Source organism: Amborella trichopoda, chromosome 7 (assembly GCF_054954075.1).
Source record: "Amborella trichopoda isolate Santa Cruz 75 chromosome 7, AtrichopodaSantaCruz75HAP2 v2.0, whole genome shotgun sequence".
Taxonomy (NCBI): Eukaryota; Viridiplantae; Streptophyta; class Magnoliopsida; order Amborellales; family Amborellaceae; genus Amborella; species Amborella trichopoda.
Window position 1 is genome coordinate 3,524,915 of NC_142342.1, and position 16,258 is coordinate 3,541,172.

Below are 16,258 nucleotides of genomic sequence, written 5' to 3' on the forward strand. Positions count from 1 at the left end.
CATGATTTTTATGAATCAAACTAAGATTTTCATGTACAGGAGGCTAATTTATAAAGGAAGGCTTGAGTGGTTTGCAAGTGACTTTAGCAATGTTACATCTCAAATTTACTAATTGAGCTTTTCATTATGTGCAGAAAATATTGACCAACTGTAGGGTTTTTTCCAATATTTTTCAAAGTTCAGATAATATTGCTGGGAGATATTTGAATCAAAGCCAACAAAAAGAAGAAAAAAATGAGAACTTTGGCAAAAGTCGGTAAATGGCTATTAATAATCCAAACCAATGGCTGTTAATAATCCATAACTTTGTAAGTGATGCTTTAAGAAAGACGGGGCATATTATGTGTATTTAGCCGATCCCAATTAATTAGAAAAGTGCTCGATAATGTCATTATGTGTATTTCGTACAATCAGGATGGAGAATGCGGTGATCACCTCTTTTTTTGGTACCCATGGATGCATGAAATGAGGTGACTTACCGTAATGCAATTGGCATTGTAGAGCAGCTTGATATTATTCTTTTGCCAAAAATTGGTAGTTTAATTTGGAAGGCTTTTAGAGCTGCAAGTTTATGGAGATTTGGAGGGAAAGAAATAGGATGATATTCGAAGGAGTGAAGTAGGAGAATTGAAGAAGATAAAGAGTATGGGATTCAATGATGGCTAAGTATTAGGAAAGAGTGTTGTGGCTTTCTCCGATCTAATTATAATTACAATCTTCAAATTTTGGTAGAGCTGGGTAGTCCTACAAGGAGGTATATTTTGCTTGGGCTTTAGTGTTTTGTAATGAAGCTAAACTTCGATAGTAGTTCTTTGGGAAATCTAGGGCTATTGGAGGTGTAGTAAAAATTCATGAAGGTAATTTATTGGCCGCCTTCTCATTGGATGTATTGTACTGCAAATGAGCCTAAAATGAATACTATTTTACATGGATTGCTGATTTTTGAAGCAAGGAACTCGAGTTCTAAGATTTTTGTGGAAGGTGATTATCTGAATGTTATTAAATAGTGTAGAAGTGAATAATAGCTCCCTTTGAAATTTGCCATATCAATAGTTTCATATTCAGGATAATTACGTTTGAGGTGTCCTTAATGCTCGTGGACAGAGAGGAAAATGAAGGGACAGATTCCTTTGTTAAACAGGGGGCTATGGCAACTAGTTTAGCTGTTTTCATAGATTCCCTACTCTCTCTTGATTGCTGCTTCCTTTTTGTATTTAGCCTTATTTGTAATTGACTCATTTTTTTTGATAAAATATAAAGTTATATATCATAAAATCATTTATTTTTGGTGCTAGAAGGTCACAATTACTAATAGCTAAAATCTAATAGCTTGCAGTGTATCACAAAGTTTCAAAAATGTTTTTTTTTCAAAAATATGAGCCTGATCAAATGAATACTCCCAGTAATTGTGATTCCATGTGTCTAATGATTCAGCAGGAGGAAAGAGGCAAGGCATTGACAAATCCACTGAAGAAGGATCGGGGTTAGAACTAGTCTGAAGCTTGTCAAAAGGCTTTTGACAGTTTGAAGATGGCAATGGTGATTGAGCCGGTGCTGAAGTTCCTGAGTTTGATAAGCCATTTCAGTTGAAACTTTCTCTTCTGGCATAGACCTTTGATGGGCTGAGCACTTGACCAGTTACATTTTATTCTCAATGCCCAAAGTTTTTGGAGTGAAGGAGCATATTATATGCGGAAACAAGAACCACAAGTATCGGATCCCACCATGACTATGTACTTAACCGGCTGGAAACAAAATCAGCAAGATTAGGGATCATAATATGGGCAGGAAAAAAAAAGAAAAAGAACTCACACCACAAAAACCACAAAAAATTATGTAGTTCACTGCTTATAGCTGTGTAATGAGATAAAGAAATTCACAAAACAATGAGAATTACACTATTAAGTGAAAATATCAATTTTCCCAATACACTGATGAATCGAGATCACCAATCATTTTCTTCTCTTTCTCTTTCTCTTTCTCTCTCTACAACAAAGACAAATATCTAGAAGAGATCATGCCTATTTCGGGCTTTCTTTTCTTCCTTTTTCTTCAAGAGAATCTCTCTTTTGGCTTCACTCTTCCTTTGAGAGACTTTTTCTCTTTGCTTCATTCATCAAGAGGATCTCTACATTTTGATTTCCTTCATCAAGAGACTTTTTCTCTCTTGATTTCCCATATGATGACTCAATTAGATAACACAAAACCAACTTGCATAAAGCTTTATTTAGGCTCTTTTAAACTACTAGCTTGATCCCAAAGCAACACATGAATCCTATTTTTTTGGTGGGAAAATATTGATTTTTGAAAATATTGTGATTACTAAAAATTACGTCCTCTCTAGGGACTATACTATCCATTTCCTCCCTTAGGCAAAGCACATGCTAGGAATACTTTTTAGATCTCAAATTATGGGGATGTAATCTCTACAACCCATAAAATAATCTTAGGAAAAACATATCATAAATGTAATAGAAAAAACTAATGCCTCAAGATTGACTAGTGACGGTCAAATTTTTGAAGGGATAGATCTAAGTGTCACAAAACTTAAAATTCAATTTTTTTTTCTTTAAAAAAAAATCATCTAGTAATTGTTGTATGGTTCCCAAAGATTTAGATTAAAAAAATCAACTTAGCTAAGTGATTTGACCGAGGGAGTACATATGCAATATGCTCCTATAGGAGCATAGTATATGTACTAATTAGGATTTAGATCCTTGTACCCGGTTACTAAGTTGTAGTTTTCAATCCTGATGACACTACGCAATGACATCTTCAAAAATAGCTAACTCCCTATTCTATCAAAAAAAATCTGCAGGGTTGTCTTCCATACGGAATTACCCAAAAAAAATCTAATCTTTTATAGGGTGTGATTTTGGTGTAACCGACCCCAACAAATTTTATATGTGTCCTCCGTATGTTAAAGGTAAATGCATAATTTTTCATAAAATATATGTGACATCTTTCAAAAAAAAAAAAAAAAAGAGTCCAAAATTTGATAATGTGCTTTACTTGGTAATAGTAACGGTGATGGTGACAATGAGTGATTTTATCACCGGCAATAAATTGAGTTGGATGGTGGAGACAGAGCAAGGCCATACAATTCATTATTTGAAGTTGAATTGTGGGGCTTGATCCCTATAGCACAGTCCAACCCAGTGATGGCACACATCATAGAAGACCTAGATGGAGATAAAGTACGACTATACAAAGAATGGGTTATTGGCTTGAGTGGTATAAATGGTGGAGCTACTATATAATATTGTGATTTCCAATCCTCCTGATTAATATGCCAAGAAAGAAAATAAAGTATTGTAGTCCAATCCGATAATTGAAAAATGTATTGTGGGCCCCAATCCCTCTTGCATAATTAAACCTACTGACATTCACATTCAGTAAGTGATGAAGTTATCATGACCACTGTGTGGCTTAGAATCACTATTGTGGCTTAGAATCGCCTGAGCTAGACTGGATTAAAAGGTTGGTAACTCCAAGTCAACAATTACTTAACATGACTCAGACTCCCTGAGTTGGGCCGAGGAGATTAATTTCTTTACCCTGCTGAGATTGAGCCCGACTCGGATTTACTAAAACACTAAGCATGGTCACATGGACCATACTCACATGACTATAAGGATCGCCGTGGAATTTCAAGAAAGAATAAAATCTTGGAACCTCCTTGGACTCATCCAGGTTCAAATTCAAATTATTTATATTTCCCTCCTCTTCTCCAAAACCAGCGTCCCAAAAAAACCCTAGTTTTCCATTTTCGGTTTTCCAAAAGCCAAAACTGCACAAAATTAAACCCTAATTTTCAATTTCTTCCTTCAAATTTGAGAAATCTGCTTATTTCGAACGAGAAAAGATAGCAAAGACAGAGAACACCTTGGATTTCTATTTTGTTTTTTTGAACTTTCCCTATATTTCCATTTCCTCGCTTCAAAACCCTGGTTTTTTGGAACTAGAGATGAAATCTTGGACAGGGAAACCCTAGTTCATTTCCCTTACTCAAATCCCTGGTCTTGCAGAAAATCAGTCGAAGAAAACCCTAGATTTCCATTTCCTTCTTCAAGATCGGTCCTTTTGGAAACCCTCAATAGATGACACTTTAATCTGGCATTTCGTTGCATCAAAAGCCTGATTTTGCAGAGAACAAGTGCAAAAATTACAAAGCCCTCTTGCCAGCCCTGCCCCCTTTTGCATCCTTGGATCTAAAAGACTGATTTTTCAAAACTAGTAGAAATTCTTGAAAATGGCGTCTAATTATAGGGTCAAAGAGAGAGGAGGCGGTGGTGGAAAGGTAATGGCAGGCGCTCCTCCTCCTTCTCCTCCAATTCGATGCTTAAAACCGCTGAAATCAGTGACTGAAACTGCTTTCAAAGAGAACATCTCCTGCAAAGTCGCTGGAAAATCAGCTGGAAAACCTTTCAAAAGCTCATTTGCAAACCAGTCAGAAGCTCTCAAGGATCCTAAGGTCAAGATTCAGGGTTTGGGTCCCAAATCTGGAGAAAGTGTTCTCAGATGGTCGACTTCTTCATTGTCCAAAGGTATCAAAACTAACCCTAGGCCCTCTTCTTTTCCACGCATGGTTTCTGGTATACAAAACGAGCGCATTTGTAGGGTTTCTGATGTTTGTGGAAATCCTAATGCTGCAAAAACACTTGCAAAGGAAACTCTAATTTGCTCAGATCGTATGGTGAAACCCCTGAAAACCACTCCTTTGCAAAAAGTTGGCAAAAATCCTCGTATGTTGCATCCAACAGCCAAAGAATCTGGTTCCAATAAGTTGGGAAAATCTCTAGAAAATCCTGTATCTGTTAGTGGAAACCATAAATTTATGAATTTGTTAGAGAAAGGAGTCCCATATTCTTCAGATCACTCAGAAAATGCTCAACAAACACTCTGGATTGAAGAAGGTGGCAAAAACTTAAAATTTATTGACCAAGTAGCTGAAGAAGTTGTAACTAGTTCAGATCCTTCAGTGAAATCCATGGAAATCCCCGCCTTAGCTGAGGACAATAGAAACCCAAACTTTGTTAAGTTGGCTGCAAAAGAAACCAAAATTGATCAAGGCAATTCTGTAACAACTATAATCAATCAATTGGTAGCTGAAGTTAATGGGGACCCAAAGTTTGTTACGCATTCTGAAAATGCTAATGGGAATGCTGATATTTGTTCAAAAGAAGAAGCGTTTGTTGGTAAAGAATTGGGTGTTGGGAATACTTGCAGGAATCCAAGTAAGCTTCATGAAAAGCTTGCTTCGTTGGAATCTAGGGTCAAGAGAATTGCAAATGATATCAAACGAACAAAGGTGATGCTGGATACAAACAACCCTGAATCATCAAAATCCATACTTTCAGAGATACAAGACAAGATTTCAGGGATTGAGAAGGCCATGGGAAGTGCACTTGAGGAAAAATGTAAATTGGGTCTCCCTGATAAAGAACTTGGAAAACAAATAGAGGGGAGATTTGATAAAGAATTTGGTGAACAGTTGAATTGCACTAGAAATCCTGAAACATTGAACGGAGAGGCAGAGGCAGGTGAGGTTCATAAGCAATCCATGAATATTGAAAAGAAGAGTGAGAGCGGATTGTTGATGGACAGAACTCTTGGGGTGCTTAAATATGGCTTTTCTGGTGCTACAAAGAAGACAGTGAACAGGTTTAACAGTGAGGAATTGGAAGAGAGACTTTTCCCCCACCATAAATTACTGAGAAAACGCCCATCCTTGGGTAATTTAAATGTAAAGGATGGGGTTCAAAAACACAGTTTGAAACCCATGCTTGCGAGTTCTAATATTGATTCAGGGCATAATGATGAATTGGTTTTACCTATAGATGAGAATCCAATAGCATTGGAGTTTTTGGCATCTTTGAACCAAGAGAGTCGAAGGAATTTGGAGGTAAAGACAGATGCAAAATCTATCATTGAAATGGAATCAGCTATTTGTTCTGATCCCAAAGACAAAGAAAGGACTGACAAAGCAGAGATTTCTAGGAAAGGATTGGACCAGAAGAATGAAGTGAACCTTATGTGTGATGAGAATTATGAGTTTGATGATCAGGAGAACAGGGCTGGAATATTTTTACAGGAAGACACTGATGATTCATGTGTGGATATGCTGCAACAAATAGGGTCAAAACCTTCAACAGGTGGATGGTTTGTCAGTGACGGTGAATCAGTCTTGCTAGCGCACGATGATAGCTCATGCTCTTTCTATGATATTGCAAATTCGGAGGTATGCTATAATATTGAATACAAGTCTATCTTATTCAAATCTTTTAATCCTTATCTGTTTCTTTGGGGAATTTGATGCTTAGTGGCTCTATTTATAAAAGTCTGTCATGTGTCCATTTGTGATCACAAAAGTGATCAACTTATATACTTTCCACATGCATGCATGACTTGAAACAATTATGCAAGGTTTATATTGTGTAAAATTGTAGATTTTGTTTGATTGGGATATATGATTAGTTTAGAGTGACGTGTTTCTTCTGATAATAAGTATGTGATTAGAAGTTAATATATGCTGTATAACCATTGCAGGTGACTGTTGGTCTTGTCAAGTTCTGTATTAAGAATTATTAAAAATTTTAAACAGCCTAAAAATAGATGCTGCCAGCTTCTTTTGGAAACCTCATAGGCTCTTGTTGGTCATTTATAAATGCCCATTCTCTTTTTCCTCCACAGCACTTGTACCATATATGCATTTATTTCATAACTTATAGACAAGGACACCCCAATAGTTTCAAATATGACTTGAGGTGCTCTCAGTTTCTTAGCTGCTTATGTATTATAACTTGTAGTGTTTGATTTTTCTTTAGTTTTTCAAATAATGCAATGATTGCACATAACGTGGTTTGTTAGATATGAGCCATATGGCATTTCTATGTGATTTCATCATTTTTAATTCTTTTTCTGTGTTGTTTCACAATTTTTAATTCTTGTCTTTCTATACATTCCACATATTTTTTATTTATTTTCTTTTGTTATCCTCTATTGCTTTCCATTGCAAGTGCCAGTCATTTGTGAGTTACGTTGACTAGTCCTATCTCAATATTATTGAAATGAATCTAGGTGTTCTCTAATTTGCAAAACTTACGTTTTTATGTCAGGAAAAAGCTGAGTATAAACCGCCATATGGGGCATCCAAAAACTTGTGGGCGGATTGTTGGTTGATTCGAACTACTGGGTCTGATGGTTGCTCTGGGAGATATGTGGTGGCAGCTTCAGCCGGGAATGCATTGGATTCGGGCTTTTGCTCATGGGATTTTTATACAAAAGAGATTCAGGCTTTTCGAGTTGAGTGTGAACCCCACCCCTCTTCTTCAACAAGGGTTTTTGCTCCCTCCAACAGAGGTCTCTACAGAAGAAATACTTTGTCTGCGGTTATAGCCCCTGAGAATCCAAGTTGGTGGTACAAGCCTTGCGGACCACTTTTGGTGTCTGGTGCTAGTCTTCAGAGGACGGTGACCATATATGACATTCGTGATGGAGATTTGGTTATGAGGTGGGATACTCCAAAGCCGGTGATGGGGATGGAGACGTCGAGCCCTTTGCAATTCAGAAACAAAGGAAAGGTGGTTATAGCTGAATCTGAAGCGATTAGTGTTTGGGATATTAATTCTCTTAACCCACAACCTCTCCAGTCTGTTTCTTTCTCTGGTAGAAGAGTTTCTGCCCTTCATGTGCACAACACTGATGGTGAATGTGGTGGTGGAGTTCGCCAGAGGTAATCTATAAATCTAAATGCTTTTAGTTTTTGTTTCCTTTAATGCTCTTAAGCTTTTATGTTTTCTATCCTCTTTTAAGTTTTTTTGAGCGCATCTTTCATGTACATGGAAAAGAAAAAGGCATCATTTGCAGTTACATATGAGTTGGTCTTGTATATTTTGCTATTCTCCTTGGTGGTACTTGGTTTCTTATGCTTTTTATTCTTATTTCGTTTTGCCATTTTCCCTTTCTTCTCACTTTCTTCTTGGTATGTGTTTGTCTCTACTCCATTCATTATTTGCTCTGTAGTTGATCACTAGTGTTGCTCTATATACAAGTCCGTATATATTAGTGTATACGAGTGCACTCATGGATTTGCTTATATTGATAGTGCTAAGATACTCCAAGCTGAGGCAGGTCTTAGACATTGCAAATTGCTCTTGCATATGTAATTATTTCTTTTATTTTCAGAGTAAGTTCCTCTGAGGCAGAAGGGAATGATGGTGTCTCGTGCACTCAAGATTCTATTCAAGTTTTTGACTTCCGTGTTCCATCAGGCATAGGCTTGAAAATACCAAAGCTTGGGGTTAATGGCCAGTCTATTTATGCTCGTGAGGACTCAATCTTTTTGGGTTGCATCAATTCAAGATTGCCATCCAAGTCTTCTCCATGCTCTCGGGTTCAGCAATTCTCACTTCGAAAGGGGAAGTTAGTCTGCACCTATGCTCTTCCAGTGCCGAATGCTCATTTTCAACATTCTTCCATAACTCAAGTTTGGGGTTCTTCCTGCCTTGTTATGGGAGTGAGTGGGCAAGGACTGTTTGTATTTGACGTATTTAAGGATGAGGGTTTGCAAGATGCATTTACTGATCGTGCAAATAATGGTAATGTTAGAGAAGTCATTGGCTCTGATGACTTATACAATCCCTCCTTCGATTATGCGGCATCAAGGGTTTTGCTTATATCAAGAGATCGTCCTGCGCTTTGGAGGTACTTGACGTAGTGTCCTTTTGGTTGAGGCAATCTTTGTCTGTAAATTTATGCCATTTTCCTTAATTTTCTTTTTTGGGTGGGTTTCATATGGAATCCCTATCTATTTTGATGCATTCTACTGGTATTTTCAAGTCGAGGAATGTGATTCCTATAACTGTTATATGAACTTAGTGGTATATGCATGTTATTGGTGTTGCTGAAATTATATAAGCTTTAAGGTCTGAAGCTTCTCGAGTAGCTGGTTGTCATTCCATGCCAAACGTATTCATCTTCCCACGATCGTTATAAATGACACTTCCATTAGTGCCGAAATATGTTGTTTTAATCCAGATATGAAAACCATTTCTCTGCACTTGAGGGCGGTCTAAGCAGCGAAATCCACCTTCTTGAACATTGGTTGTCGACATGTTGTTTTGGGTGAGGGAGGTCTTACTCTTACACTTGGTAGGTTTTTGCTGAGGAAATTTGTTTCATGCGGGTTGGACCTCATTTCTATAATATGTGGTCCAAAAGTATAAAGCATCCATCTTAAAGATGGATGCAAATCGGTGGTCCATCTAAAAACAATTGAAACTAATGGGACAAATGTTTTTTTAATAAAATTATTATTTCTAATTTTCAAAATTTATTTATTTTTTCATATTCATGATCTCCATGTTAGAGATCACATGTCCTTAAAAATTAAGCACAAAAATCCATCTAAAAAATGTCTTTAAAAGGTGACTCATTTTACATGGACTCATAGAAACCGCTGTCCTTTTACTTATGTGTTCTACAGTTATCATCTGTTGGTATTTTGTAGAGAGGGTTGAATGCTATGTTCCAACGTATGCATGTTTTTTATATCTTGCTCAACCTAAGGCTGTTCTTCGCAGTTAATCATGATTCATTATCACGAAAACTAATTTGAAGTATTTTTAATATTTGGTAATTACCCTTAAAATTTTGAAGAGTTAAGTTACTTTGAAATATTTGTAATTTTGGGAAAAATAATTCTTATGGTAATTTCCCTTAAAATTTTGAAGAGAGAGAGAAGAGAGGGGCGAGAATGATGACAAACATTTGACTTCAACAAATTGATAGAATCACTAGATGAGGACGGACGTAGGCTCATGGCCTAGTTGATTAACGAGGATTGAGTTTGGCTAAGCCAGAAAGTGCGAAAAATAATCTAAAATATTGTAAAAAAGAAAAAATGTGTGTAAGGTAAAAATAAACAAAACACATCTAAACGAGGTTAAAAAAATAGTGAATATTTGATTTTGAAAAAGTCAAATTGTCACAAGAATATTTTAGAAATAATTGAAAACAGGGAAGACTTAAAAAACAAGTATTTATGGTTAAAACACTTTCCAATCTTTGTGAAAATGATGGAAAATACAAAAAAAATTCAAATAAATGTATTTTTTTTTATGACTTAAAAAGCAAGTATTTATGGCTAAAACACTTTCCAATCTTTGTGAAAATGATGGAAAATACAAAAAAAATTCAAATAAATGTATTTTTTTTTATGACTTAAAAAGTAAGTATTTATAGCTAAAACACTTTCCAATCTTTGTGAAAATGATAGAAAATACAAAAAAATATTCAAATAAATGCATTTTTTTGGATTTTTATAATGGTTTCTATACTTCCTCTACAACTTGGAAGATCTATGCTTCTCCTATCATCCAGCCGTCCAATTTTGATCAAGAGAGCCACTCATCATTTGATCTTAGATCCAACGTCTCAAAGTATTTTATTTTTAGTTTTTTTTTATACAAATTGTATGAATATGAAATTTGGTACGTGTAAGCTTCTCATTGGGGCGCACCTATAAAAAATATTAAAAATAAATTTTTGATAAAATACAATGACCAAAATACCCCTTGAAAATTTCAGGAGTATTTTGGTCATTTTATTTTATTAGAAATTTTTTTTTTTATATTTTTCGTTAGTGCATAGAGGAATGGATGAACAAAATTTGGTGTCAAAATAATATCTAGAAAAAAAATGAAAAATAAAATAGTTTAGAGACGTGATATTGTGATTGGGGCAATCTTAGCCCTTCATTCAGAATGGATAGTTGGATAAGGGGAAGTATATAAATTTTATGTTGTAGTGAAAGCATAGAAAGCTTGCCTATTCGGACCACCCAACTTGAGATACTGAGACTTCCAAGTTGGTGAGTCCGAGTTACTCGCCCGAGTTTTTCCACACTGGTTCTCTCAATATTCATTGCTTGACATTGTTATCTCATAGACAGACCACCATTCCCATCCACTATAGCAGAGAGAGAGGCTGTGCCCTGAGGGTTAAGAGAGAGGTTCTCTTGGGGTCGAGAGAAAGTGTGTGTTTCTACGAGAGATATGGATATGATTTCTTTCTCTACTGATCTCCATGCAGTTTGATAATAAAAATTGTTTATCTGCTCCCTGTTAAATCCATTGTTAGTTTCAAAATTGTTTCTAAATCGTGAAGGAACTCCTCTTCTCTCCCTCTTTCGCCACAACCCACTTTCTCTCCAACATTCCTTTTTTTCGACAGCAGCAAGCGCATTATCAGTTACCATCCTCCATCCCAATCTCTCTCTCCAACCAAAAAAAAACCAAAAACTCCCTACCATTACTGGTCAGATTCCTCAACCAAAGATTTTTTCATAGGCAACCCTGCAACATGCAAATCTACCATTTTTCCTACACAAGATCTTTTTTTCATTTTGATCCTATATCTTTGAATTTGGGGTTTTCATTTTGAACCCATCTCTCTGAATTTTAAAATTTTGGCTTGGGCTCTTTGAAAAAGGATCTGCTCTTGTTTTGCTCTGAATTTCAAGATTTTGGCTTTGGCTTACTTTTGAAAAAGAACTGGTTTTGCTCACAGGCCAGGAAGTGGAGACTGACTTAGAAGCTTGAGTTTAACACACCATATATAATAAAAATGGTGCGTAATGGCACGCTATGAAGTTCAATTGCTAAGTGGTGGGTGTCTTTTCCCCCATAGACATGGAAGTATGAAGCTGAAAAGTGAAGAGAAATTTGGGTTTAGACGATAGAAGTGGGTCTTCATAGCTTGAGGCTTGAATCTTGCCTAAAAGCAGAAGCTCGAGTCTTTGTTGAGGATAAGTACTTCATTAGTTGGTGGTTTGAGGAAAAGACGAAGATCATAGACTATGATGTGAAAAATTGAAGTCATCACTCGAAGTCAAACTCGAGGCTTATCGATCTACCCACTTCACTTGTGAACAATTTAGAGCATGAATTTGATAATTGCTTGAGCCTGGTCTTAAGAATTGATTAGTTCTCTCTCTTTTCATTTTCATATTTTTTTTGGGATGTGGGGTTCAGGCCCTAACAATCAAAGTAAGATACATTTTCGAATAGAGTTGAAATTTGTCGTTTCAGCACCGAAAATATTTATGATGGCTTGAAAATGTATTTCTATCTCTTATTATGAAATTGCAAGCTTAAAAAATAGTGCATAACAAGCAGATCTATGAACACTTTAAAATCTTGAAAATTGATGGTCTAGATAATGCATTATAAGATGTACTATTTTCAAGAATTGGTATCCATTTTTTTTATGTACATCTTTCTCAAGGTCAAGATGATATGATTTGAGGGTTTTTCCACATCGAAACAACTTTTTCCGGTGAATTTTTGAAGCGCGCCTCATATTTGATTATTTGAGCCTCAATCTTATATAAACTTCTTTTTTTATATATTCATTTGAACTTTTATGTTCAATATTGGTTGTCATTCTTCTTAAATAGGCCTTTTGTTTATCCAGGGATCAAAGAAGTCATCAGCTGCGAAACATGTGGGTGCACAGGATGTAATGTACCCTCAGCATTTTGGGCAAGTCCAACTTTGATAGTGATTAGATTTGGGCATGAAAAATTCAATCCCAAAAAAAAAAAAGGAAAAAGAAAAAAAGATAGTTGGTTAGCATTTCATTAGACCATTAGAGCGATTATAGTGAATCAGCCTGCAAATTTTTGCTTCTCTTATGTCATCATTGTTGGTTCTATCCTATTAACATAGCTCTAATTCAAACATTTGTCATTCCGATTGACTCCAATCCTACCCTTTCTGAGGTAGTATACTATGAGATTGATGTTTCAGATGTAAGGAGGACACGATTATTTTCAGTCAATTGATGCGAAATTCATGTGTAACAACATTCGAGAAATTTTATTTTAGATTTTGTGATTAGTCAATGACATATCCCCAACTATCGGATTTAATACTCAATAATGGTTGTGATCTTCTTATACCAAAAGTAAATGATCTTACTATAGGCATTTCAATTGTTTCTTATAGACACCACCATTGGGATTTTGGCCGAAAGAATTCCAAAAGCCTATAGTTGTAAGCTATAGGATCACACTAACCTAGTGAGCCATAGTACACCTATCTTGTGATCCATTGTCCAAAGGTACCATTAACCAACCCATATGCGGCCAAGATTACAAGTCCTAGGATATGTTGAAGCTGGGACTGGATCACCACGACAGGATACAACAAGAAATTTTGCACTAGTTGAGGGAAAATCCGGGCCAGTGACATGTGACATTCGCTAAGCCCAATGGGCCTAGCGATGCATATCGCATCGTTAAACCTTCTGTAACCCTTGAATTCTCTGGATTTTTTTTGTAAGGTTTCCGGATGGTGGGGAAGATCGGTTTGACTGACCTAGAACCGACTTTGAGTGGGAAAACCTATCTTTTATAATTATCAGAAAATAATCATAGAGGAGTATTCTATGGGAGATATCTTGGACCCAACCCTATATCCCCTCCAATCCCATATATAAATCATATAAAAATGGCTAAAAATTCCTAGAAAATCTCTAAATCCTTAGAAAATACGTAAATTCATAGAAATTCCAAACTCCCTAGGAATTTATTTGGATAATCCACGAAATTAGGAAAAATCCTTAGAATTAGACAACCTAATTCCGATATTTTTCCATTGGAATCTATAAACCTTACTTTTTTTTCCTTAGGAATTAGGAAACCTAGATCTTAAATCTATGAAAACCTACCCTATCTCTTCCAATTATTGTCACACCCCAAGAATTTACAATACTGTTATTCCTGAGATGTGACAGACAAAACATATATACATCTATTGATAGGACAAATTTACACTGGCGAGGTCTTACAAAGTAAATAAAAAAAGCTAGCACAACAACATTATCTTCCAAGGTTGATCTTGACTAGCACTCAAAATGAATCCGTAGTTAGCCTGAAAAAATGTTTACTATAGTTTGATGAGTTTGGCTACTCAGTAAGTGATCATCATAATCCTAAAAATAATCATGATTGAAAGATATCAATATTTTCCAAATGAGATCTATTAACAGAAATGCATCAACAGTTTCACTTTCAATAAATGCATAATTAAGTATAATCCGAGTAATTGAAATGCTTATAACACTTTTAACGGCAGTGCATAATTCAAAGGATTTCACAAAATACCCTACTGGCGTCCCAAGTAGGTCACCTATATACCCCATCAGCGTCATGATGGGTCCACTTAATCCCTATTGGCGTCCCAGATAGGTCCACTTAATCCCTGCAGGTCCACTTATACCTCACCGGCGTACCGGATGAGTCCACTTAATCCCTACCGGCGTCCCAGATAGGTCCACTTATACCTCACCGGCGAACCGGATGAGTCCACTTGCATACTTAAATTATTTCTAAATCTCTTTAAACATCCGAAAGCAGCAATATCATGTACTCAACGTATCATTCAAATCATTAATATGAATTTCACTTAAACCATTAATAACAGTCAATCTCTATAACATTTCAAAAATAACCAATCAAATATTTTGGGTTCAAATTTAGAAAGGTAGCAGTTTGTAAAAGCATTATAGCATAATTGTCAATTTAATATGTATAGAAAAACTCTTATAAAAATTCAAGAATACGGAATTATCACAATTTATGGGATATCAATCCACAAATAAACATTTCACAACAATACTATAATCAATTGCAAAAATGTCAACTTTTAAATAATAAGGCAGTCATTTGCACATGAATTTTACAATGTCTATTCAAAAGTGTAGAAAGAAATATCACAATTTTACTAAAAGCAAAAATATCACATTTATTTCTAACAATAGACAAGAAAAAAAAATAAATTTATTTTTCTAATTTACAGCATTCAAAATTTCTAACATAGATAAAATATCACAATTTTTATTAAAAAGATTATTTTTCAAGATAATGAGGTCACGTGCGCATAAAATTTATCACGCCTAAAATTCATGATAATAAGTAGAAATAATTATTTCATTTCATTTTTAAAAAGAATGGATTATTTTTCGAGACAATGGGGTTACTTACACACAAAACTTATAAAATAAAGATCCTGGATGAAAATATCACTATTTATTAAAACCAGACTATTTTTCAGGAAGACGATGTCACTTACCTCAAATATTTGAGAAGGAGCTTCCGATAAGAATTCGGCTAGAGAGAGAAAGATAAGAGGCCTTAGACCAGTACACAAGAAAAGTATTGTATTGTGCACATAGACCCCTTTAATGAAGAAAGCAAAGGTTATTTGAAAAAAAACGAACAAGAGTTGGTTTCCTCGTACTCGGAAAGAAGTTGCAGAAACCATAATAAGGGCTAGGGTTTTAAATGTTGAGAGAGAGAAGGACGAATAAAAAGAAAACACATTAATAATAGGAGTGTTGTTGTAAAACTTTAATGTGGTGGACCTAAAGTCCACTCAAGTAAAATTGAACCCTCAAATATATTAACAATAATATCTTTTATTTATTGTTAATATAAAAGCAACAATATCCTAACGGTATATTAGTATTATTCTTATTATTATCATTACTAATATATACTTATTATTTTATTTATTTATTTTATTATTATTATTATTTATTTTTATATTTATTTCTGTTAACAACATTAATATTATTATTATTATTATATATATATATTTTTGAAAGTTTAAGATTGTTACAATTATCCATAGCCAAAAGCCTAAAATAATCCATTCTTCTCATCAAAACTTCCAAAAAGGTGAGGGTTGCGCACGAAGAACAGCCTCATCCGACCCCGCAGCTCAAGGTTTAAGGTTTTCAAATAAGTATTTTCTCTTTTTTTTTTTCTTTGTCTTTTTTTTACTTGTTTATTTTGTGACTTAATCTAATCCTTTTTAGTATAGTTGGAAGATCTTGCTTTTAACGATTTAATGTGCTGTGAACATTCGGTCGACACTATCGATAGTTCTAAAAGTGGTAGGACCTATTTAGATATGAGCCAGTTCTAGGAATATAATTTGACTGATCTCCACTATCGTTATCGATCTAAAATTTAACTGTTTTGTGCAAAAAATCGAAAAAGATATCATTAGAGGTCTCGTTAGACTTGGCACGTAAACAGTTTGGCACCCATCATAGGGCAATTGAGTTGAGATTTTGCATCGGTCAAAAACATTACCCTAATTTTATTCTTTGGAAAATACAAAAATCATGTTAGAAAACCATTCGGGCCATCAACATAGTTCACATCACTAGATTTCCTGTCTCCAAC

The 16,258-nt window shown here is 35.2% G+C and overlaps 1 protein-coding gene across 1 annotated transcript; it reads left to right on the plus strand.

Moving 5' to 3' along the window:
• The first annotated feature begins 3,741 nt into the window (after positions 1-3,741).
• LOC18447193 (Transducin/WD40 repeat-like superfamily protein) lies at positions 3,742-8,930 on the plus strand. Its single transcript, XM_006857294.4, has 3 exons — positions 3,742-6,241; positions 7,119-7,735; positions 8,188-8,930. Exons 1-3 carry the CDS (start codon positions 4,253-4,255, stop codon positions 8,717-8,719), a joined length of 3,138 nt encoding a protein of 1,045 aa, XP_006857356.1. The 5' UTR covers positions 3,742-4,252; the 3' UTR covers positions 8,720-8,930.
• The last annotated feature ends 7,328 nt before the right edge of the window (positions 8,931-16,258 follow it).